General features: G+C 37.4%; 1 protein-coding gene across 2 annotated transcripts in view; it reads left to right on the top strand.

Annotated features, from left to right (window-relative positions):
* Positions 1–22285, top strand: part of Zir (dedicator of cytokinesis) — a 157044-nt gene that overhangs the window by 31601 nt on the left and 103158 nt on the right. For both annotated transcript variants that reach the window (XM_083117051.1, XM_083117050.1), the window contains exons 9-15: positions 1562–1752; positions 1985–2165; positions 9851–9976; positions 14495–14633; positions 17897–18038; positions 20886–21074; positions 21548–21651. In XM_083117051.1, the coding sequence (XP_082973177.1) occupies positions 1562–1752; positions 1985–2165; positions 9851–9976; positions 14495–14633; positions 17897–18038; positions 20886–21074; positions 21548–21651 (1072 nt within the window). The remainder of the gene's footprint in view (positions 1–1561; positions 1753–1984; positions 2166–9850; positions 9977–14494; positions 14634–17896; positions 18039–20885; positions 21075–21547; positions 21652–22285) is intronic.

Below are 22285 nucleotides of genomic sequence, written 5' to 3'. Positions count from 1 at the left end.
GACGACGACGACGACGACGACGACGACGACGACGACGACGACGACGACGACGACGACGACGACGACGACGACGACGACGACGACGACGACGACGACGACGACGACGACGACGACGACGACGACGACGACGACGACGACGACGACGACGACGACGACGACGACGACGACGACGACGACGACGACGACGACGACGACGACGACTTCTTCTTCTTCTTCTTCTTCTTCTTCTTCTTCTTCTTCTTTATTATACTTCATGTTTTGTGCCACATTTGGCTAATTTACGAATATGAGAAAGTTAACAATGCAGAAAACGTCGCACCATACTTTCCTTTTGCACACAAACACTTGTGGTGGATTTTCATAAAATGTGTTGATGTTCACAGATGTGTTCATAATTGTGATATTTTGTGATTTCAAATGGATGAAAATGCATTCACAACATGCCACTGCACATACATCAACGCTATTTTTTGTTGTTTTGCTGCAATTGACATTTTTTGGTGTTGTCGTTTAAAAAAGAATTCAAGGTCCCTATCCATAAGTATGCGCTAACAACAGACTTAGGCGGCAAGTAACACAAGACACATGGCACTTGAGTTTGAGCCAATCAACAACAATGTTTCACGCCATAGTAGTATGGTAACCTGCACCAGGCCTGAACTGATTGGTAATATCCTCATGCAACAAGGGTCGCTTCAGTATAAAGTAAAACAGACCAAGGAGACAACATGCACCATATTGAGAAACACATGCAACTTGTCATGTCACTTCGGTTTGAAATGTTGCATTTATTTATGAAGGTTTGTTTCTAAGAGACGTGTGTCACCTGTCGCTTGATTCTGAAATGCAACTATTTGTCATTTTCTGAATCGATTCATTGTTGGACTTGAGAATATATAACATATTTGCAATAATATTGTCTTCAAAAATTCAATAAGGCCCAAGCAGATGCTGATCACGAAACTTAATTTTCAGTTTTTTTTGTATTCTCTCACCATTCAAAAGAGTGTACTGAAATTTTTTTTCACCACTGGTACATACCGCCAATCTAACATTTTTTTACCGCTCTCCTCAGTTTTTATTTACCATAAATTTTTGTCCCTAACAATACGTATTTGGATATAGCCATTTATCAATTACTTTTGCATCCTTTATATTTATTTTGTTGGTGCTGACTTTGGTATACCAATTTTTTTTAAAAAATATGTTTGTAATATCATTGCTCCGAATCCCTGTTCAGGAATTTAATATACAGAGCTGCTTTATTTCCTTAGAATTCTAGAAGCCAAGAGTGAAACATTCACTGTAGACAAAAGAAGAAACTTTTATAGACATTGCGTATGAGTTTGTACTATGACAGTAATAACAACAGTGTTGTTTGTTTATTCATCTTGCTATCTCATTAACAAGCCCTTTTATTTTGGTAATTTTTATGTTGTTTGTAGAACAATAGCAGTAAGGGCATATATTTTATGAATGTGTGTACTTAATGTCATGGTATTGAGTTTTGTCAACACCCTGTATTGAGAAATAATTAACTTCCTTTGCAAATGTGTTACAGATCGAAAATCAAGTAGCAGTAGTTTTGACCAGTTTCGGAAGAAGGCAAGTGATATGGGATCACTTACTCGAAGGGGCTCTTTGGAAAGACGTGTTTCAGAAAAACGACGTAGTTGGTCACCAGAAGATTTTGGTTCTAGTCTTGATAGTTTTCGTCCTGTGACATTGACAGTTTCCAGCTTTTTCAAGCAAGTATGTTGAACCTGATAATAATTATAATTTAATAGTTTATGTTCTGTAGATAAGTATACTGTGTGCCTGGTGTATAATGTATAAGATGAAGTAGTTTATAATCATTGCAACTGCCTCTTTAGTATTACACTGTTTCAAAATAGTTAAAGGTTTTAACAGAATAATGAAAAAAAATGTAACTGAATCGATTTTCTCTCATACTGCAAATACATAAAATTCAATTTTTTTCAAGGAAAGTGATCGCTTGCGTGATGAAGACTTGTACAAGTTTCTTCAAGATTTAAAGCGACCATGCTCAGTTCTTAAGAAATTAAAATGCATTCCTGGTACTTTGAAACTTGATATCTCACCATGTCCAGAGGAACATAAGTATTGCCTGACACCTGAACTAGCTCGATTACATCCTTATCCAGGTGAGTTATTTTATTTAAATTCTTTCTCATGTCATCCCAGTATAAGCAAATTTGTTCAGCAAGATTGCACAAAATATGACTCATATTGTGTAATTGTTCTAGTGTTAAGAAAACAGTAATATTTAAAAGGTAATACATATTTCATGCCTGTGTCATCATTCTCCTCCTTCACCGTTTCCTGCCTCTGGCTGTGTCGACATAGAAGTCAAGCCTCTCCATTTCCCTCTGGTCTTCCACCACTCCTCTCTTTCCATGGTGTTCCAATCTTGTCCTCTTCTCTTTACACTCTCCACTATCTGCTCTTTCCACCGACATCTTGGTCTCCCCTTTGGCCTTATTCTCACTCTTTGTGCATTGTAAGCTCTTACTGGTAGTCTTTCTGTATCCATCCTCTTCATGTGTCCGAACCATCTCATCTCTGCCTGATCTATCCTGTCCTGAAGCTTCACCACCCCCATTGTCTGCCGGATCTCCTCATTCCTTATTCTAGCCCATCTAGTCTTCCCCAATATACTCCTTAAAAATTTCATCTCCACTGCCTGCATCTTTCTTTTGTCTCTCTCTGTCATTGTCCAAGTCTCTGCTCCATACATAATTATTCATACATAGTATGTATTATATATCTGGGACTCTGCGCGGTAAGGTCGCCCATCTGGCGCAGCAGGGAATCTTTATTAGCGTCGGACAAAAGTTCCTGAGCCTTACGTTTTCGTATAAGGAACTGAAGCTTCTCGACTTCTTTTAAATCCCGTAAAAAGTCCGGTACGGAAGCATATTCTCGCCTGTACGTCTCGCGCATAAATTCCGGTTGGATGCCCCTGGTCAAGTGTTTGAGAACTTTGGCCATGGGCATGTTGGGATCGAGACGGTGCAACATTTGTATCTTGTCGCGAATATACTCCGTGACAGATTCGACGTCCGTGTGGAGGCGACATTTGATTTTCTCTTTCAGCTGCAATTTATCGGCCAAATCTGTAAACTCGTCGAGCAACTGGGTCTTAAAATAATCGTAGGTCACTGCTTCGTCTACCTGTACAGCTTTCCAGCCTTCGAACCAACGAAGCGCTGAACCTGCCAGAAAAGCAGAAACCATTCGCAACTTTTTTCCGGAATCCCATTCATTAAGCGTTGCGAAGCTGTCTACGCGGTCAATAAAGCAAGTGACATCCTCCCCGGCCGTTCCATTGAACTGGAGGCCTTCGAGCATAAGGGGGTTCATAAAACAGGAAAAAGCCATTACGGACAGGCTGGGGGCGCGAACCAAAGGACTAGGAGTTACAGGGGGGGAGCGTTCGGGTGCTATTACGCGTTTAAAGCGGGCTTCGAACAGGTGGCGACACTTCGCTAGGGGACCGTGTCGTCAAAATTAACGCGTGTTGAAAGCCAATAAAAACACAAAGGGGGGGGGGGGGTTAAAAAGACGCAAAAATGTAAATAAAAATGGAAAGTTAAAGGGTAGCGGAAAAAATAATAGACGGTTAAGTTAGTTCGTAAATGGAGTGAACGTGTTAAAGCTCAGGGGGCAAAAATAACCACGAAAAATTGGACATGCATTTCGCGAGGGAAATGTATGAAACAAAAAGCCACGCAAAACCTCCACCATGTACAAAGTCCCGATCGTTTAAATTAAGGGATCGTAGATAGGCTATGTGAAGCCTGATATTCGAAGTTATTTGGCTGCGAGAGGTGTATCGTAAGAGGGGGTATAACTCTGAAAAGCTACTTCTACACTTAACCAAGAAAGGGGGCTAGCCCCGTGAAATAAGAACACTCACGATTAACTTTAAACACTACAATTGACTGGTCTGGCAAGGGTGTGAGAGAATGAAAGACAAGGATAGAGGAACGTTCGTTACCTGTAGATCTGGAAGTGACGATCGACTCGCTGGTTCGTTGATGAAACTCGGATGAACTCTCCTGAAATAAAACTCCTTTCCGATAGTGAACTACTCCTCGCTGTAACTCCTTTTGTAATGTTCGGTAACAACTATTCACGCCATAACTTTCTTAGTTCAACAACTTGGTATAATTCCGAGGCACTAACTGTGCACGCAATAGATTTCAGATACCGACTGGGGCGAGAAATATTCTCTCAAGCTATTTAAACGAAATTCGAACTTCGGCCGTTGAGAGGATGCGTCTCTCAATAACGGTGCTTTCAGCGTAAAGCTGTGTTTGCAGTATTGTTCCTGTGATTCCGGAAGAATTCGTATCAGCGGATTTTTACATCCGCTGAAGATCGCAGGTGGCATTTGCTTGAAAGAAGCTCTTTCCAGCTTCTTTCATACTCGGGCCCTTTTTATGAAATGATTAGGCTATCAGACTATGGCACCTGGGGTCCTGGATTAGAGTTATGCCTTCGGCATGATACGATATTACCTCCTTGCATTTCATCGGTACATACCTGTTCCATATTAATCTTCAAATTCTTTGATAAAGAGTCCCCCATTCATTTGACCTCTTCTGTTTACCTCCTCATCTATTCTTCCACTTCTCTCAGTTATGATTCCTAGATATTTGAAACTCTCCACTACCATCAACTCTTCCATGTCCATCTATATTCTTGGTACATTTCTGGCTCTGTTTCTTGTTGTTATTAGCACCTCACTCTTTTATGTACTGAATTTCATTCCTGCTCTTTTAATTTCCTCATTCCAACTATCAAGCTGTCTCTGTACTACTACTTGTCTGTTTCCCCATATTACTAAGTTGTCAGTGAACAGCAGGGTCATCATCTCTTCCTCTCCTATCTTCTTTCTCACTTCTTTCTTAGTTGCATCCATTGTTATTATGAAGAGCACACTTACCTGTTTCAGATTATTATTAATGCTGAACCAGTAACAGCTTCTGCCTATTCGCACGTGCGCATCCAAATAAATCTGTAATGCAAATCATTATTATTATACTTATTTATTGAACTCTATCTCCTTCGAAACATCAAGTGTTCCCACGCCGCTCCACCAAGAGAGATGGTGAAGAAGCCTGCGGTCACTGATATCAACCCACGTAGACTGAACTGCACTAGGGGCTTTAGGCTTGAATCAATGTTAGTTTCGCTCCCTATGATGCTGTTGCAGCAGTCACGTAGAGGATGCTGATTGTGTCTTTTGGCTTGAGTGCCATGTGAGGGGAGGTTGCATCATTTAGGAAAGCTGTGAACCCTACAATTGGTGTGCAAGAAAATGTAGTGTTGCAAACCTATTCCATTCGAGATCGTGTGACAGATCATTGCAAATTGAGGGATTTTTTTTAAAAAAAGGGAAATTTTGATGTTATATTGTCCCTCCGATTCCGCCCCGAGCATGACAGAGGAAGAAAAGGGGGAAGGTGAGGAGGGCAACTGAAAGCGAAACCAGTGTTTTAAACATGCCTGATATTGCCTTTGCTTAGTGCATCTTGGCCAAAATAAACGGTCTCTGTGGTGCAGTAGCCAAATTATCAACACGGAGTGTGTGTACATCAATCAGCCAGCTGTTTTTGCATTGTATGTGGCTGTTACAACAGCTAGATAGATTACAATTGATTTCCTCCATGTGGTAGTTTAATCGGCTTCTTTGGTGTACGCCAATGTTATTATTCTCCTTGTTCATTAATATCAGCGGAGCAGAGGAGGAAGTTTTTATGAAATATTTTGCAAATCGACAATAGTATTGATATTGTAGATTGGTATATTATGTTTTGAGTGATTTTGTCAGATTATCGATGCTGAATTACATATTGCACAATAACATCGCTGTTCTCGTGATTGGCTGGATAACTTCTGAAATACTTGAAATTTGTAAAAAATCAGTGTCAAAAAAATCATGAAATATAACTCTGTCATAGCCTCATTTTCAGTGAAAGGTGATCAAAGCTTGGGTTGCCATTATATTAAGCATCATTATGTATGCAAAAATGGGTGCGAGTTTTTGACAGGGGTGGTATAACACTTCTGGATCCGAGACTAAAGTTAACACCCATAGAGCTAGACCACAAGCTACCACTGTGCTGAACCAATCCATTTTTCCCACTGGTGTCTTCACACAGCTCTGGTTGGCCTTGTACATTTTGTGCACTCCATGCACTATCTCTTTCTCGACTCCCATCTCTCTTCCATATCTTTGTTCTGTCCATTCTACGAGGGGCATGTGAAAAAAAAGGGCCGATCGAATTGAAGGGTGAGAAAATTTTTATTTTGATGGTATACAAGTGCATACCTTGCCTATTTTTCTACATAGTCACCATGACGCTCCAAGCATTTTCGGTACCGTGGAACAATTACATGGACCCTCTGTGTAGAAATCTGCCACCTGGGATCTCAGCCTGTCGAGAACTGATGTCTTGAGAACTTCACTATCATCGAAACGTTGCGAAGCAAGCCACTTTTAATCACTTGGGGCAAGATCCGGACTGTATGGTGGGTGATTAAAACGTTCCCATCAGAATTTTTGAATTGCCGCAACAGTACTATGACCAATCAAGGATTGGCCATACATTCCCAAATACAAACAAAACACCACACTATTCCATTCAAGTGCAAGGCTCAAGGCTACCATGCCAAAATGACATGGGAAGCCATTTTGTGTAGTACCAATATTAGCGGAAATTAAGAGTAATGCCTAAAAATCCTAATAAACAGCTTAAAATCATGTTAAAGCCACAATCCAGAACAAAATAAGTTGTTACCAACATACCCAACCCATTTTGCATACAAAAGCACCATGTGCTATAACTTGTTTATCATGCAAAATTTTTATTTACTCATGTATTTTCAAACAAACATTTGTGCAGGTTCAGAATAACTCTCTTTCCTTGAAAATACCATTCATTTACCCCAGTTATAATAACTGGGCTTAAGAAACCCCTAAAATCGATGTTTTTTAGGGTAAAACAATCTGGCAGTTAAAAAGCTCCATCCTAGTCTGACACCTGGTGGCCAGACTTGGAACTGCTTGAACCAAGCTGCCCATGACTTCGAGTTAGCCAATGGGAGCCTTCCCAGCCACAACAACATGGCCTTAATGGATAACTTCCTTTATTAAGTGTATAGGAAGCCATCTTGAACTTCTATTCTGTATTAGCTTTGAAGGAGGAAAGATCGTGTTCAATTAGCGTGTTATGCAGATGCATAGTGAGTAAGCACAATGGCCCAGAAATCACGGGGGACTGCCGATATTGTGATTAAGAGTCCCTCAGAAGTCTAATATAGGCTCAAATGGCATGTAACAGTCAGGAAAGTTATCTATGCCAATATACGGGATTCGGGCATGCTAAATAGTGACAAAAACGGGAAATGTTGATCTCCTTTGTCACAAAAATTTTGGGCATTGCCACGTGGCTGTATTAAATGGACAATTAGTTACTTAGAGACAGGAATCCAGCTCAATCGAAAGGTGGAACACCCATCTATTCTCACCAATACCCTAAATAGCTTGGAGAAGCTTCAGGAAGCATGGGACTGTGTTTTGGTGCCAGCAAATTAGGTTTCTCCCCTTTTACAAAGCAGAGCCAATATAATTCAAATAGTGTGTGTAACAAAGGGCCCCAGGTCTGGTATAATGTGCGTGTGTCCATAACAAAGATGAGTTCCAGATGTTGTAAGTAGAATGCTATATTATCTAAGTGCTGTGAGTAAACATATACATAAATGTTGTTTTTTTTGCCTGTGTAAATCCAAGATGTTTGTTATAAGGCCAAATGACCAATAAATTTGTCATTCCAACGAGTTGGATCTAATTTCATCCCTGATGGTGTCATACTGTAAGTGCTCCACTCGTAACCGATTAGATTTAGGTTGAATGTTCCTATAGATACCAACCAGTCTTCTTCTGAACACTCGCTGCTAACTGGGAACACCACACATCGCACATGGGAGATGTGTGGCTGGGTAGAGTAGCTTAGGGAGATATATTTCTTGGTTCAGTTGTACCCTTCAGGATAGTGAAGATAAGTAAATAACCAAATTTTAAAACCTAGAAGTATAGCTACCGACCCATTGCAGTACAGTCAGCTGTGTGTGGGTGGGTGTTGTCATGAATAAGCAGAATTCCAGACCGTAACATTCCTCTTCGCCAGTTTTGGATGGCACGTCGCAGATGAAACAATGTTTGGCAATACACATCTGCTGTGATGGTTCATCCCGGTTCCAGGAATTCCACGAGGATTACACCTTTTTGGTCCCAAAACACAGTTTCCATGATTTTGTGATGTGATGGTGTTTGCTTGAATTTCTTCAGTTTTGTTGAACCGGAGTGACACCATTGCATGAATTGCTGCTTTGACCCACCAGTGACGTGCGATATCCAGGTTTTGTCTCCAGTCACTATGTGAGAAAACAAGTCATCCCCATCCTTCTCTCAGCGGGCCAAAAAATCATGTGCTGATTTCATTCTTTCATCTTTGTGAGTGTTTGTCAACATTTTTGGCACCCACCTCGCACACAGTTTGCGATAACCCAGATTGTCCATTACAATTCGGTGCAATGTTTTATCAGACACTTCAGGAAACTCCTTGCCTAGATCAGTAATGGTGATTGGATTGCACTTTCTCATCAACACGTTGCACAAGCTCGTCCGTCTGAACACTAGTTCTGCCGCTCGGCTCGTTGTCATGAACATTTGAACGTCCTTCCCGAAAAGTACGGCACCATTGTCTTACCTTTCCTTCACTCATTACTGTTGGTCCGTAAATGGCACACAATTCCCGATGAATGTCAGCTGCACTCAGTCCTTTTCCTTTGAGAAATCTAATCACCGACCTCACCTTGCATTTGGCGGGATTTTCTATTACAGCAGCCATTTCAACTTCCCGCTACTCGCACGTACGCACCTCCACACTGAGAAATATACCTCTGTTGCAGGCACAGAATACTAAAGCATGCTTCCTTGCACGTGCAGCTTCGGCAGTGTTGCCAGTCCCAAGTACAAAATTATCGGCACTTTTTTTTTTACATGTGCCTCGTATCATGTGCAGTTTCTGTATCTAGGAATGCTATAATCAAATAATTTCCATACTTGCAATGCCTTTCCTGTAATTGCCTTATGATGAATATCAGATCTACTGTTGTGTCAACAACATTGTAAAAATATTTTGAAGAAAACAAGCCATTTGTTAGGTCTGTTTTATTCAATTTATTTTACCAGTAATATTTATTTCCTGGCACAAAGGTCATTTTGAGATTGGTGAAAAGTTAAGTAGTTTAATTTAGTATGCAATTGTTCCTGCAGGAAAAGAGTTTGTAAGCTGTTTCTATGAAAAATATCTATATCAAATGCAACCTGTCTTATTGGTTTGTGTCAATTATTTATGAAGCTTTACCTTAATGCCTCAGTTCATGGTTTAACAGTAATAGAACTAGTCTGTTTAAATATTTTTGCACTCAGTTTGTTAAAGAATTTTTGTATGGAGTTTCATTGTAAGCCATTTCCATCTTAATTCACCTTTCTTTTTTATTTTTCATAATAAATTAATTTTGTGGAAAGGAGGAGGAGAAAGTGACTTGATGATTTAATTTAAATTTTGGATATATCTGCTTGCATCAGTATTTTTTCAATATTTTTATTTTATGATATGTAAAAGTACAATCTTTATAAGGACTTCATAGACATATTAGTAAGTACTTCAGTATTTAAAAATGATTTTTTGTTATGCGGAAGAATTGTTGAAGGTTTTTGAAAATGCTATCTTTTTTCCAATTTTGTATACAGATGAAAAAGGTCGTCCTACCAAAGAAGTGCTGGAATTTCCTCCAAGAGAAGTATTTATGCCACATTATGAATATCGAAATCTCCTTTATGTGTATCCTAAAGATCTCAATTTTACAGGAAGAGCAGGTAAGCACATGCATGACAATAATTTGTAACTGGATGGTGGAATTTTTATTATCTTTCTTAAGCATGTTCATTTTTAGCATTCTATAACTATGTACAGTATTAATTATGGATGAAATTGATTAATCAATATGGTAATAGAAATGATTGATGATATATTGATGTCAGTGTATTGCTAAAAGTGCTGGTAATTTATAATTTTGGCATGGTTAATACGCGGAGGAGATATTTAAGCTTGAAACATCCACTAAAATAATGGGAAAAACAACTGTGACATATCTACTGTGACCAAACTGTATTGAAGCAGATTTAAAAGTGTGTGTGCAGCTATCGTGTGTTGTATAGTAGGTAAAGGTAAAGTTCCCTGTGCATATAGCACCATCCCATGAAGGCACATTCAGTGGATATCGGGGTAGGACCCCACATATTCTCGATCTTGGCCATTTTGGAGATGGTGTGATCAGAACCAAACTCCGGCTGCCTTTACCATCTGGGACCCATTGATTTGAGGCTGGGTGAATCCCAGAGCTGCTTTTTGCAGGGACAAGATCGGAAAAATTCTGACTTTAGATCACTGCATGGCAGTCAGACAGCCTGTCTATTTTTTTTATATTTGTGATAAAAGTAATTCCCCTAAGCAGTAGTATCCCACGTTTTCTCTATTTTCTCAATTTTCACACACATCAATTTTCTCTGTTTTCTCATTGGGACAAACACAAATATCCATGTGCGAACCAGGATTCGAATCTGGGACCCCTGGCATTGCAGCGTGCTGTGCTAACCACTCTGCCACGGAGGTCGACTAAACCACCACAGCTAACAAGTATTAGTATAGTATTGCAATGCGCAATCCTGGGAACTGATCACAGATTTATTAACTGTTATGCCATCCAGGAAGAGTAGAATCAAACAATTGGTCAAATATTTCAGAACATAGTATTTTAGATAATTTAATCATTTGTCTGTCCCACACTGTGGCTGTGCGGTCTAAGGTATCATACGTTGGGCTCTGACTACAGGACACGTGCAGGTTCAATTGATTGATTGAGTTGGTGTTTTAAGTCCACTTTATGCACAGTAAGCCTAATTGGTGCTGGACCCACTGCTTAAAGTGGGATCCAAACCACTATGTGCCTCCACATGGTATCGAACCCGGGACCCCTTGATTACAAGGCAACGACGATACCACTGTGCCATTGGGAAGGCCCTCATGGAGATTCAAGTCTCTTGGGGGAAACGTAACAGCTTTTCTACTGAGATTTTGGCCTGTGTGTGAGACTGGTAGCTATGAATGACTAACGTAACCCTGTCATGAAAACCTACGATGACGACTGGGGTTCATCATGCTGACCACACGTCACCCGTAACTGGTTGGATGATCGCCCACCTCAGAGTAGAATCAGGTGGGAGTGCGGCCAGCAGTCTTTTTGAATTTTGAATTTGAATTTAAAATTTTGGGAGCGTCAGCACTTAGGCTATTTTGCTCCCGTCACATTATACGGGGGCCAGCCCCTTATCATTACAAATAACAACTCTAGCGTTGCATAACTAAAAAGCTTAAAATGTTCTGACTTATGTTAAAAGCTGAGGCTGTAAACAGGCACTCAGCACACACAAGGACAAAAAACAGGACAACACACACAAAATTATACTGGCCATAGTGCCAGTCGCCAGAGCCTCGTTAGTCTTTAGTCCAGGGTGCACTACGTGGAAGTGAGGTTGACTTTTGGGCGCCTTAGAAGAAGGCCGCCCCTTACACCCCACGGCCAGCAGTCTGTAGGTAGGCCTGGGCCCTCAATGGGCTGTTGCAGCATGGGTTATGTATGTTTTTTGTTTAATCATTTCAAGGTGCGAGACCTTGATTGTCAATTCTTAACCATGCTAGCAGAAAATATTAACTAACTAACTCTCTAGCCTTCTTAAACCCAAAGGTTCATGACTGCAGCAACACAGGCCTTCCATCTGTCCCTATCTTGAGCAAGATCTATATACTCTTTTCCATCCCTACCGATTTCCTTTAGGTCCATCTCAACATTGTTCCTCCATCTTCGTCTTGGCCTTCCTACAGGTCTCTTACCATCAGGTTTCGCAACAAGAATCCTGTGAACTTCTCTTTCCTCTCCCATTCGTGCCACATGGCCTGCCCATCTAAGTCTTCTTGATTTAATTATTCTAATAATATCTGGACATGAATACAAATTATGTACTTCTAAATTATGTAACCTTCTCCACTCACCTGTCTCCTCATCCCTTTTAGGTCCAATATTTTCCTAAGGATGTTATTTTCAAATACTCTCAATTTATATTCCTCTTTCAATGTAAGGGACCAGGTTTCACACCCATATAATACTACAGGCAAAATTACTGTTTTGTATATTTTAACTTTTAGTTTCTTTGATATTAATCGAGAAGACAAAAGTTTATGAAGAGAGAAGTAACATGCATTTCCTGAATTAAGCCTACTTTTTATTTCCTCTTTAGTATAATTTTCATTTGTTAATATTACTCCTAAGTATTTGAATTTGGAAACTGGTTCAAACGAGTTGTTATCAATAATTAGATTTTGATTATTACCTAACACTTGGTTTCAGCCTGTAAGCATATATTTAGTTTTCTTTTTGTTAACTTCCAAACCTATTTCTTTAGCAGTTTTGAAAAATATTTTAGCATTATTCTTAATTGTATTTATATCATCCCCTAATAAGTCTACATCATCTGCATATGCTAACAATTGAGTCATACCATTTAATTTTAGTTCTTCTTTAGTTTCTTTTACCTTCCTAACAGCAGAAAATTTTAAATAGTTATTTATTCAGTGAACTAAAACAATACAAATTGAATGTTGCAATAAATTACTATCATGGAAAAATGTATTTCATTTTTAAAATATATATATATATTTATAATATACACGTAACCTGAAAAAAACCAATAAAACCCAGTTTTGCCTGGGTGTTTTCTGGTTTTATCTGAAAAAACAACAACAGAAAAATCCACCCAGGTTGATTTTTAAAAAAAAAAAAAACCTGGGCAAAATGCCAACCCTGGTATAAATGCCTTAATGGAAGATATCTTGTGCTGCAAACTGCTAGTTTGAGGATCCTGAATGTGACTCGTATAAATGTTACGTTAGTTATGGTATATATTTTGAAGTTTATTTTAGAAAAAGTAAAGAGGAAAAGATCAAAACCATGAATAAAAGTTTAAAGGCCATATTCCACAATTTTTCACTTTGTAATGTAATGTTCTGTGACAACAAGAAACGAAGTGCCATTCTTGTGGAATTCGTGGATGCACCTCCCGTTACATGGAATTCGTATCAGCAGTATTTGTTGGACGACAAATAATAGAAAATAATTTCCTGAGCACTGCAAATCCATAACGTAATTTTGATCTCTCCTTATACTATTACAGAATAAATAAGGTGGTTAAAGAGTGAAAGCTTTGGGATTCTAAACACAGTGGAGGAAGAGGGGGAGGTGGTACGTGATACATACTTTACTCCAGTGTCAATATATAACATGATTTGATTCTAGCCAATTGTGATGCGTGCGTTAATTCTCCCAGTCACAGAGAGTTGTACCATGTTAAGAATGAGATCAGGAAGTCTGCTTCTGTCTGGTCATAAAATTACTTTGTTGGAGGACTTATTTTTTAAGGGGAAAGGGGACCTCTGAAAGTAGCCCATCATCCACTCGCATATATTCAGGTGTATGTGCTTGTTGTCCTTCTTCCTGCAAATTATACCAAGACCTTCATATTCGTTGAATTTTGGTTTTCCCTTTTTCCGTTTCCTCTTTAATTCTTTATTATTTTCAAATGTAAAATTATCTGATGAACATTGGGACTCATTTCATTGTCCCATGCTCCATGATATCCTGAATTTCAAATTTCTATTTTGTATTGAGCCAACCTCCGTGGCCGAGTGTTTAGCACAGCATGCTGTGATGCCATGGGTGCTAGGTTCGATTCCTGACCTGAGTATTGGTGTTCTTAGTAAGTGTTCCTTTACCAGTTTTGTCATATCATCACACTCATCTTCATAGTTAGGCTTCCCTGATGGCGCAGTGGTAGCGTCGCCGCCTTGTAATAAAGGGGTCCCAGTTCGATAGCCAGTGGAGGCTCATAGTGGTTTGGATCCCACTTTAAACTGTAGGTCCAGTCCCGATTAACCTTACTGTGCATGAAGTGGGCTTGAAACACCAAATCAACCAACCAACCAATCATCTTCGTGGTTAGCCAAAAGTTGCAGAAATGCGAAGTGAAATAAAGCAAATCAATCAAATTAATTCTGTATTGAATTGGTAGAAAATCAGTACCTGTAAATTGTATATCTGTACTTAATCAGAATCTGCAAAGATTTCATATTAGTCCATCCCTAATAGCACTCCACTCACATTTGCCATCAGGTCAGTAAAAAAGCAAATTTATAGTGCTGTTGCAACAAGAATATTAAGAATACATATATGTATATATTATGAAAATATACAGAATAACTTCAGTGAAAATTATCATTCACAGGCTCTGCAAGAAATATTGCTGTGAAAGTCCAGTTAATGAGTGGTGAAGAAGAACAGCATGCTTTGCCAGTAATATTTGGAAAATCATCATGTCCAGAATTTACCACAGAAGCCTATACAACTGTCAGTTATCATAATAAGTAAGTGTCATAATTTTATTCATTTCTTTAGGAAGAGTAGCTGATTTAAGAAGAATTTTAATAAGACAATATCAGAAATATATTTGTACAGTTGTGTAACTGCTTGTTTTGTCTGTGTTTTGCATGAGATACCTTGCTGTTTTCTTATGACTGTAAGCTGCATTATTTGCAAAATTCATCCTTAAGATAATGGCTATAATGTATGTTATATTTCGTATGTATATCTTATCAGAGTACGAAATGTGACTAGAAACGAATGTTAGCATTAAACGCTAATTTCTCAAAAAATCAAGTTTTGATCCTATTGTCGAAATGTCATAATTAATAAGCTTTTCAGGCTCTGAAAAGCGTAATAATACAAAATTTTTATGAAAATCATTTCTGGTTTGGTTTGTGTAGAAAATTGGTTTCAAACGAATATTAGCATTGGACACGAATTTCTAGAAAAATCAATTTTCAAATTTCAAAATCACCTATCTCAGTTACAGTGGCCGCGGTGGCTCAGTCGGTAACGCGTCTGACTACCATGCTCAAGGTCCCTGGGGGAATCCCTGGGGGGTAAAGGTGGTCAGGGGCGTGATGCTGATCACATCACCCCCATCAGGACCGGATCAAGAAAGTGTGGGGCATTACCCCCACACCCCCTATACGCCTTCATGGTGTGGTGCTAAGCACACTGGAGCACTTTACCTTTTTTTTTTACAGTTACTATTAAATATACAGGAATGGTTTTATATTCGATGGAATCAGCTCGATGCCCTCTGTCTGTTTGTGGTGAAACTTTCTTCCCAGGTGTAATATTCATGCTACGTTGCCATGGGATGCCTATCTTACACTATGAATATTGCCATTTGGTACAGTTACACAGTCATTCTACTTAAGAACATTTTATAAAATCTGCAATAATTTGATACAGTTCTTTTGTGTGTGATTTACCAATGAAAATCTTCATTTACTTTTGACTGACTAATCATTCCAATCCTTATTTCTTAAACAGTGTTGTACTTTGTTACATATAGCAATATTTCTAACATTTTGAGAATTGTATTATTTAGTACTCTTTTAGTATTGGGTAAGCCACAGCCCACATTCAGCCTGCTTTAGAACTTACAACAACTTGTTTTGAAACATTGTGTTTATTGTGAATAAAATAAAATAGCACCTGTAGTAGATACTAATCCTGCACATGAAAAAGGTTGGGCACCTTTACTCTAAATGATCCTAAGGATGAACTTCCAGCATCTGTGGTTTAGCATGGAGTCTGGCTTGCCAAACACCATATACTAACTGCAAATTGCAACTTACATGAGTATTATTAATTCTCATTGTTGTGATTGTCCATAGGAGGTAGTGTTTAAATTATAAAAAATAACTATTCAAAATAATTTACCATTTTAATTGTTATATTATGTATTTTGTACACATTGTTTTTTAACTGTGTTCTTTTTTTATTGGGACTCGTGACTAGGTAAGATAATGTAGGTGTCAAATTCTGTCTATTTTGCCATTTAACCTGTTTATTGAATTACACAAATGTTCTTCACCTTTCACAATGAGATAAAAATATATCCTTTTAAACACACATTTTTGAAAACTTTTTACTTATTGCAACAGATATGTTACTTGTAGCTGTTACACACAGAGCCCTGCATAAGGGACTGGTTTAACTTAGTATGCCCACTTGCTGGCCGGGCTGAGTTTTCCTCCTCCTCCCACCTAGCGAGCCAGCGAATAAGAATTGTCTGTTTGGGTTTTGAAGCACCAAGCATCGAAAACCCACGGGTAACTGGCAGGCCTTGCAAATTTCCAAGTTCCTGCTTTCTTATCTACATCGAACGCTCATTCTAGTTATGCACAGTCTCCAGATACGTGAGTCATGTGGTCACTCTTGCCATCTTTTAGATTCTAAACTGTTCAAGGAGCACTTGAAATGTTCATTACGTTTTATCAATTTAAAATGTCAGATTTCTTCTGTGGTAGAAAGCATTTGTATTACTGACACCTGTAACGGAGTATGAAACAATTTATCCAAAAGGTGCTATCGTAAATACATTTCTGGAACATTATGAGTTCTATCAAGAACTTTGAAAAATGTTGCTACAGGTTTTATCTCTGGTCTTATTTTGCCAGTTTAATATCCGTGTTTGTTGCTCAAGATATCTTTCCCTCCCTCATTGAAAAGCTATACTTGCTGTTAAAATTATTGATGATGCTTGTGCTTGAATTAATAAATACTTTGTCACTTGCTTAGTGTTATTATTCCCTCTAGGGCAAAAGGATCGGTAGTTTTGTTCTCACAATTTTCATTCTGAAGGGAATTTTATCCTCAATTTACATGCAATGTAGTACTTAGCATTCTGACATCACATGATGCTGAACACTAAGGCACAGGGGTCCATAAAAGATACAGGGCCTTCCCGGTGGCATAGTGGTAATGTCATCACCTTGTAATCAAGGGCTTCCGGGTTCAATACCTGGTGGAGGCACATGGCACAGTGGTTCGGACCCCACTTTAAACTGTAGGTCCAGTCCCAATTAGCCTATTTGGGCATAAAGTGGACTTAAAACTTTAATTCCATAAAAGATATAATAAAATCAGTATTTACACTACAAAAGGGATTTGCATATTGCCATCTATTTCAACAAATTGTTTTTCTCTGATGTTTTTTCGAGTTATCTAGTTCTACAGACCGCAATGATAGTAACCCTATGTAAAATAATTGGTAGTGTCTTGAGACAGGTGCAAATAGCTGGCAGTGCTAAACCAAACATTTTAACAAGCAACGTAAGAATGAAACTGAGATAAGATTTACGATTTCAAGATCAGAAAAGTGCAATGTGCAATGTCCAACACCTGGCTCGACATGCTTGTTGCATATTATTTTAGGCACACCTTGTAGACTGGTTTCTTCCAGGTCTCATGCAGACCTATGGTTACACATAAGCAGTTTATAATTGTGTTTTGAAAACACAGTTATAAAATTTGAAACTTTCAGCAACAGAATCAGTGGGTAACATTTTTTCTTCTCTAGAAGCAATAGTAGTTGAAATAAACTTGATAGAAACAAATTACACAGTTTGGTATTCACAAATGAAAGTTTTGGTGTAATCATGTTTCCTTTGTATCAGTTTATTTAAGTTTCTCTTGATATATATTATTGCTATTTCTTTTACATTTTACATTAAATTTTCATGTTCTGTCCATCTGTTGTGAAGATACTGCTAATTATAAATATATTGACCATCAAATTTACTCTTTTCAGATGTCCTGACTTCTATGATGAAATGAAGATCAAATTGCCTGCCAATTTAGCTGATCACCATCATCTTCTTTTTACGTTTTATCATATCAGTTGTCAAAGAAAGCTGGAGCAAACAAGTGCAGAAACGCCTGTTGGTTATACAGTAAGCATTTTACTTAACAAAATCAAAAGTTGAAGATACTAAGACAGTAGCCCAAGGCATGCATATGTTTGATGTACAGGATGCTGCTGTTAAACACTGACATCAAGGTGTTAAGATATCAATGGGAACCATGAATTTGTGCTGCATGATTGCATTCACAGTGAATAGAAGATGCTGTATTCCAAAGGTTCAATGCATTTAAACAAGATCCCAATGAGCAGTAAAAAGCTGTTAACCTTGATGTCCTCTGTACACTGAAAGTTTCCATGTTGTACAGTGACTCCTGGCACATAATATTGTATTTGTTATGAAATAACTTTTTACTGTATCCTGAGATGTGTCATGATGTACTTAATAAGGCAGAGCCAGTTCCAATACTTTTATTGGTTTCCACTGATACAGGGTGGATTGATTTAAATCATTATTTAACCCTTATCCGGGCAAGCAGTGTCTGTCGGACACTGCATTGTTTTAAATGGATCTTGCTCTTCTAATGCGAGATTTTTATGTATTTTTGCTGTGGAAACAAGCGAGTAACATGATATTTAACCTAATCATCATTGTTATGTCCATAATTCTTGTATTCATCATCATCGTAAAATTGCATGTTGTTGTAATTTTTGAAGCATAGTATATGAAACATGTTAGGCTGGAAGGTAGTGTGAGGAAATTGTTTTATTTGCTCATATATTTTTCATTTTTTCTATTTTAGTGTTAATAATATTTTTATGTGATGTCTTATTAAATACTTTAATTTTTATTAAACATTTGTTAATACATATTCAAGTAGACTTCTTTACATATAAATTGTATGCTGTGTCCGACAGACACTGCTTGCCTATTTACGTAAGTGAAATGGAAAATATTTTTTTAGGCCTGACCTTCTTTATCAAACAAAGTCAAATATTGTGAAATGAGAAAAAGATAAAAACAAACAAAGTCAAAAATATCATGTTCGCAGGAAGTATCGTTTGCAGTATGTGACAGAAAATATAAGCAACAGTGTCTAATAGACACTGGTTGCCCGGTTAAGGGTTAAATCACTCTAAATTTTTTAAAAAATAGAATAATATACATAAGAATTTTGTAGATATCGGAAACATTTTTGGTGAAAGTACCTTAATCTCGTTATCATTTGATGGTGATTATTAGGTTCTAAGATAGGAAATACAATTGTGAAGCTCATACGAAAGGAAATGTAAACACAGGATTTCTCTTTATTTAAAATTCAATAATTTTATGTTAACATTTTGTGTAGAAAAATATACAAAATACTAATCATGTTAAACTATAGATAGTGTAAACAGCTATCATTAAACTGTAAATAAACATGGCAGCTGATATTTTTCAAACTATCATTAAAAAAGTCTTCAAAATTCAGCTACAATGACTGTAAAAATATTTAAGTTAATATTTTAAGTTGCAATTATATAGTACATCCAGAATGTTTAATTTCCACAGGAAGAAAAGTTACTGAAATTATTATTGTTTTCATTAACACACTCAACAAACATTTCCATAGTAGTTACAGTATCAGAAAATATACGTATATTTTTTTATTTGCTTTAATCAAACTGTTCAAATATTTTGCTGGGCTGTTTACTAAAAAAAGCCTTTCTATAAAATACATATATCAATGTGCATGGTGCCAGAAACCATGCAAGCAATTTTGAGTATGTTTCTTTTAAAAAAAATAAAAATTAATTTAAATAAAAAAATCTGATATAAATAAAAAAATCAGCAAAAATGTTTTTTTTAAATAAAAATCATGATTTTTATCCACCCTGTACTGATATCTGTAACAATTTAAAGTTGTTCAGGGGTGTAAGGGGTGACCCTTACAGAAGATGCCCAAATGTCAATCTCGCTTCCACATAGTACAGCCTGAACCACATTTTGCAGACCAAATAGGCTCTGGCATCAGGATTCACAGCCAGTATAGTCTCCTGTGGGGTTTGTGTTAGAGATACAATACAGACTTTACATACATCTGTTTTATAAGGTTTATGAGATATAAGCTTTACGAAGCCAGTGCTGCAGGCATTGGGTAGTGAAGTGCATTGTTAACGCAAGACTGAAGCAGTTTTTAATCAATTGACTTTTACTCTTTTAGCCATTTTTCTTTCCATTTTTAACTTTTTACCTTTCTAATGTGATTTTATTAGGGAACCCTGAAGAGGGATCTTGCGACAGATCCGAAATGTTTGTTTTACAAAGAACCTAATAAACCACACAAGTGAAATCTGTATTTTATCTCTAATAATTAGCAGCTGTGGTTATGTGAACATTTAAGAAACTGAAGAGGTTTACTCTCGGAAGCCTATCCGGAAATCACGTGGCTGATTGCCCGAGAAAACCTCTTCAATATTCGCTGCCAGGAAAGCTTCAAGAATTATTTAAGAAACTACTTGAACTTGTGTTGTGTCTTTATATGTTTGTGATTGTCCCTTCATCAATTTCATTTTATCACGATTCATTCCCATCATCTCGATTAGCCAAAAGTGGCAGAAATGTGACATTAAATAAAGTAAAGTTTAAATCAATTAAAGTTGTTCAGAATATTTATCAGTGATTAAATTCAAACCAATACTTGCCAATTGGGTATTGACAATTATAATGGGCAGAAAAAATAAAACAAGAGCCATAACATGATGTAAAAAACTATTGCTTCTATTCACTGTGTGCAAATTATACTTTTGAGAAACCGTGTTAAGGATGTTCATTTTATTTGTAATATGTAATGTGTGTAGTAGTAGGATAAAACTGATTTATATATTTGTACCATATTACACACATTTACATGTTTTATTTAGCATTGTAGATATATGTGCATTTTTCTCATTTCAGTGGTTTCCTATTCTCCGAGATGGACGTTTGCAAACAGGGGAATTCTGCTTGCCTGTGATGATGGAGCATCCACCACCAAACTACTCCTATATTCCACCAGATGTTTTCCTTCCTGGAACAAAGTGGGTAGATAACCATAAAGGAATATTTGAAGTTGTATTGGAAGCTGTTTCATCAGTCCATACGCAGGTTGGGCATTACACTTTTTCACTTATGAATGATTTGTATCTGTTTTATTGGAAATACAGTGCTAAGCTGATACAGATGCTAATCGAACTGTAGAGATATGCATATTTTGTTTTTGACAGAAACATGAAATGTAAAATAACACCCTGTAATTTCAGTGTTTCGTGTTTTTGAAAAGTGTGAGGCATGTTTTCCAGTCATGAAAGATACAATAAAAATAAAACGAAGTTTATGGTTTTCAATTTATTTAAGTGTATCAAATTCCATTCACAGCATGTGATCACACTTGTAAGTTCACTCTTTGGAAAGGTAATTTGCAAATGACCAAATACAATCTACTCACTGTTGGTTGCCAGTGACTGTAAATTTGACATTGATACTTGAAAGATACAAGTAAATATTGTATTCTAGTCTATCCATATTGAATATAATAAAAACAATCTCTTTCTAAAAAATATATATTTTTTCTTTAAAAGGATAAGTACTTGGAGAAGTTCTTGGGATTGATTGCTGCAATAGAAGATGAAAACATTCCACCCAGAATTGGAGAGGCAAATGCAGAGAATGAACTGAAGAATAGGTGAGTAAGCATCATGACTGTCTCTAAAATATACATTTATTTATGTACATTTGTTTCTGCAAAATGTGTTGAATATATGATCAAGGAAAAACAATAATATTGTTTGGTCTATTTACATCCTATTAGAGTGAAATCTCAATTATACGTTTTTATGGAGGACAGAAGGGGAAAACATTATAACTGAGAAAAACGTATTATTGAAAGATAATTATAATGGTAAAGGTAGGTACACACAGAAAGAGGAAAGAGTACTATATACCGTATTAACACTTGTATAACGTACATCCTGGTTTTGATGGGGAAAAGCAACAAAAAATATGTCACATATAACCTACAGCACAATTCATATTCAAGAAAGTCTTCCTTAGAGCTGTTGCTATATCCATCAAGAACAAAATGCATGCCTATGCAATGAGTCATCCATTGATATGCAGACCAAGATGGAATATTACCTCCTGTGTGAAATGAGTGGCTTATCATGAATTACTTCCTCCACCTTCGCTCGATGTCCTCGCATCCATCCTATCCCACTGTCTCCGATGAGTGAAGGTTCACTCTGTATGGACTCCACACTTGTGCCACTAGACCATTTGGTGTTCGTGCAGATGAGATCCTGTCAGCGCTTGGTGTCGAC

Source organism: Lepisma saccharinum, chromosome 2 (genome assembly GCF_977018435.1).
Source record: "Lepisma saccharinum chromosome 2, izLepSacc3.1, whole genome shotgun sequence".
Lineage (NCBI taxonomy): Eukaryota > Metazoa > Arthropoda > Insecta > Zygentoma > Lepismatidae > Lepisma > Lepisma saccharinum.
The sequence above is the reverse complement of the archived record's forward strand: the minus strand, read 5'-3'. Positions and strand labels throughout refer to the sequence as shown.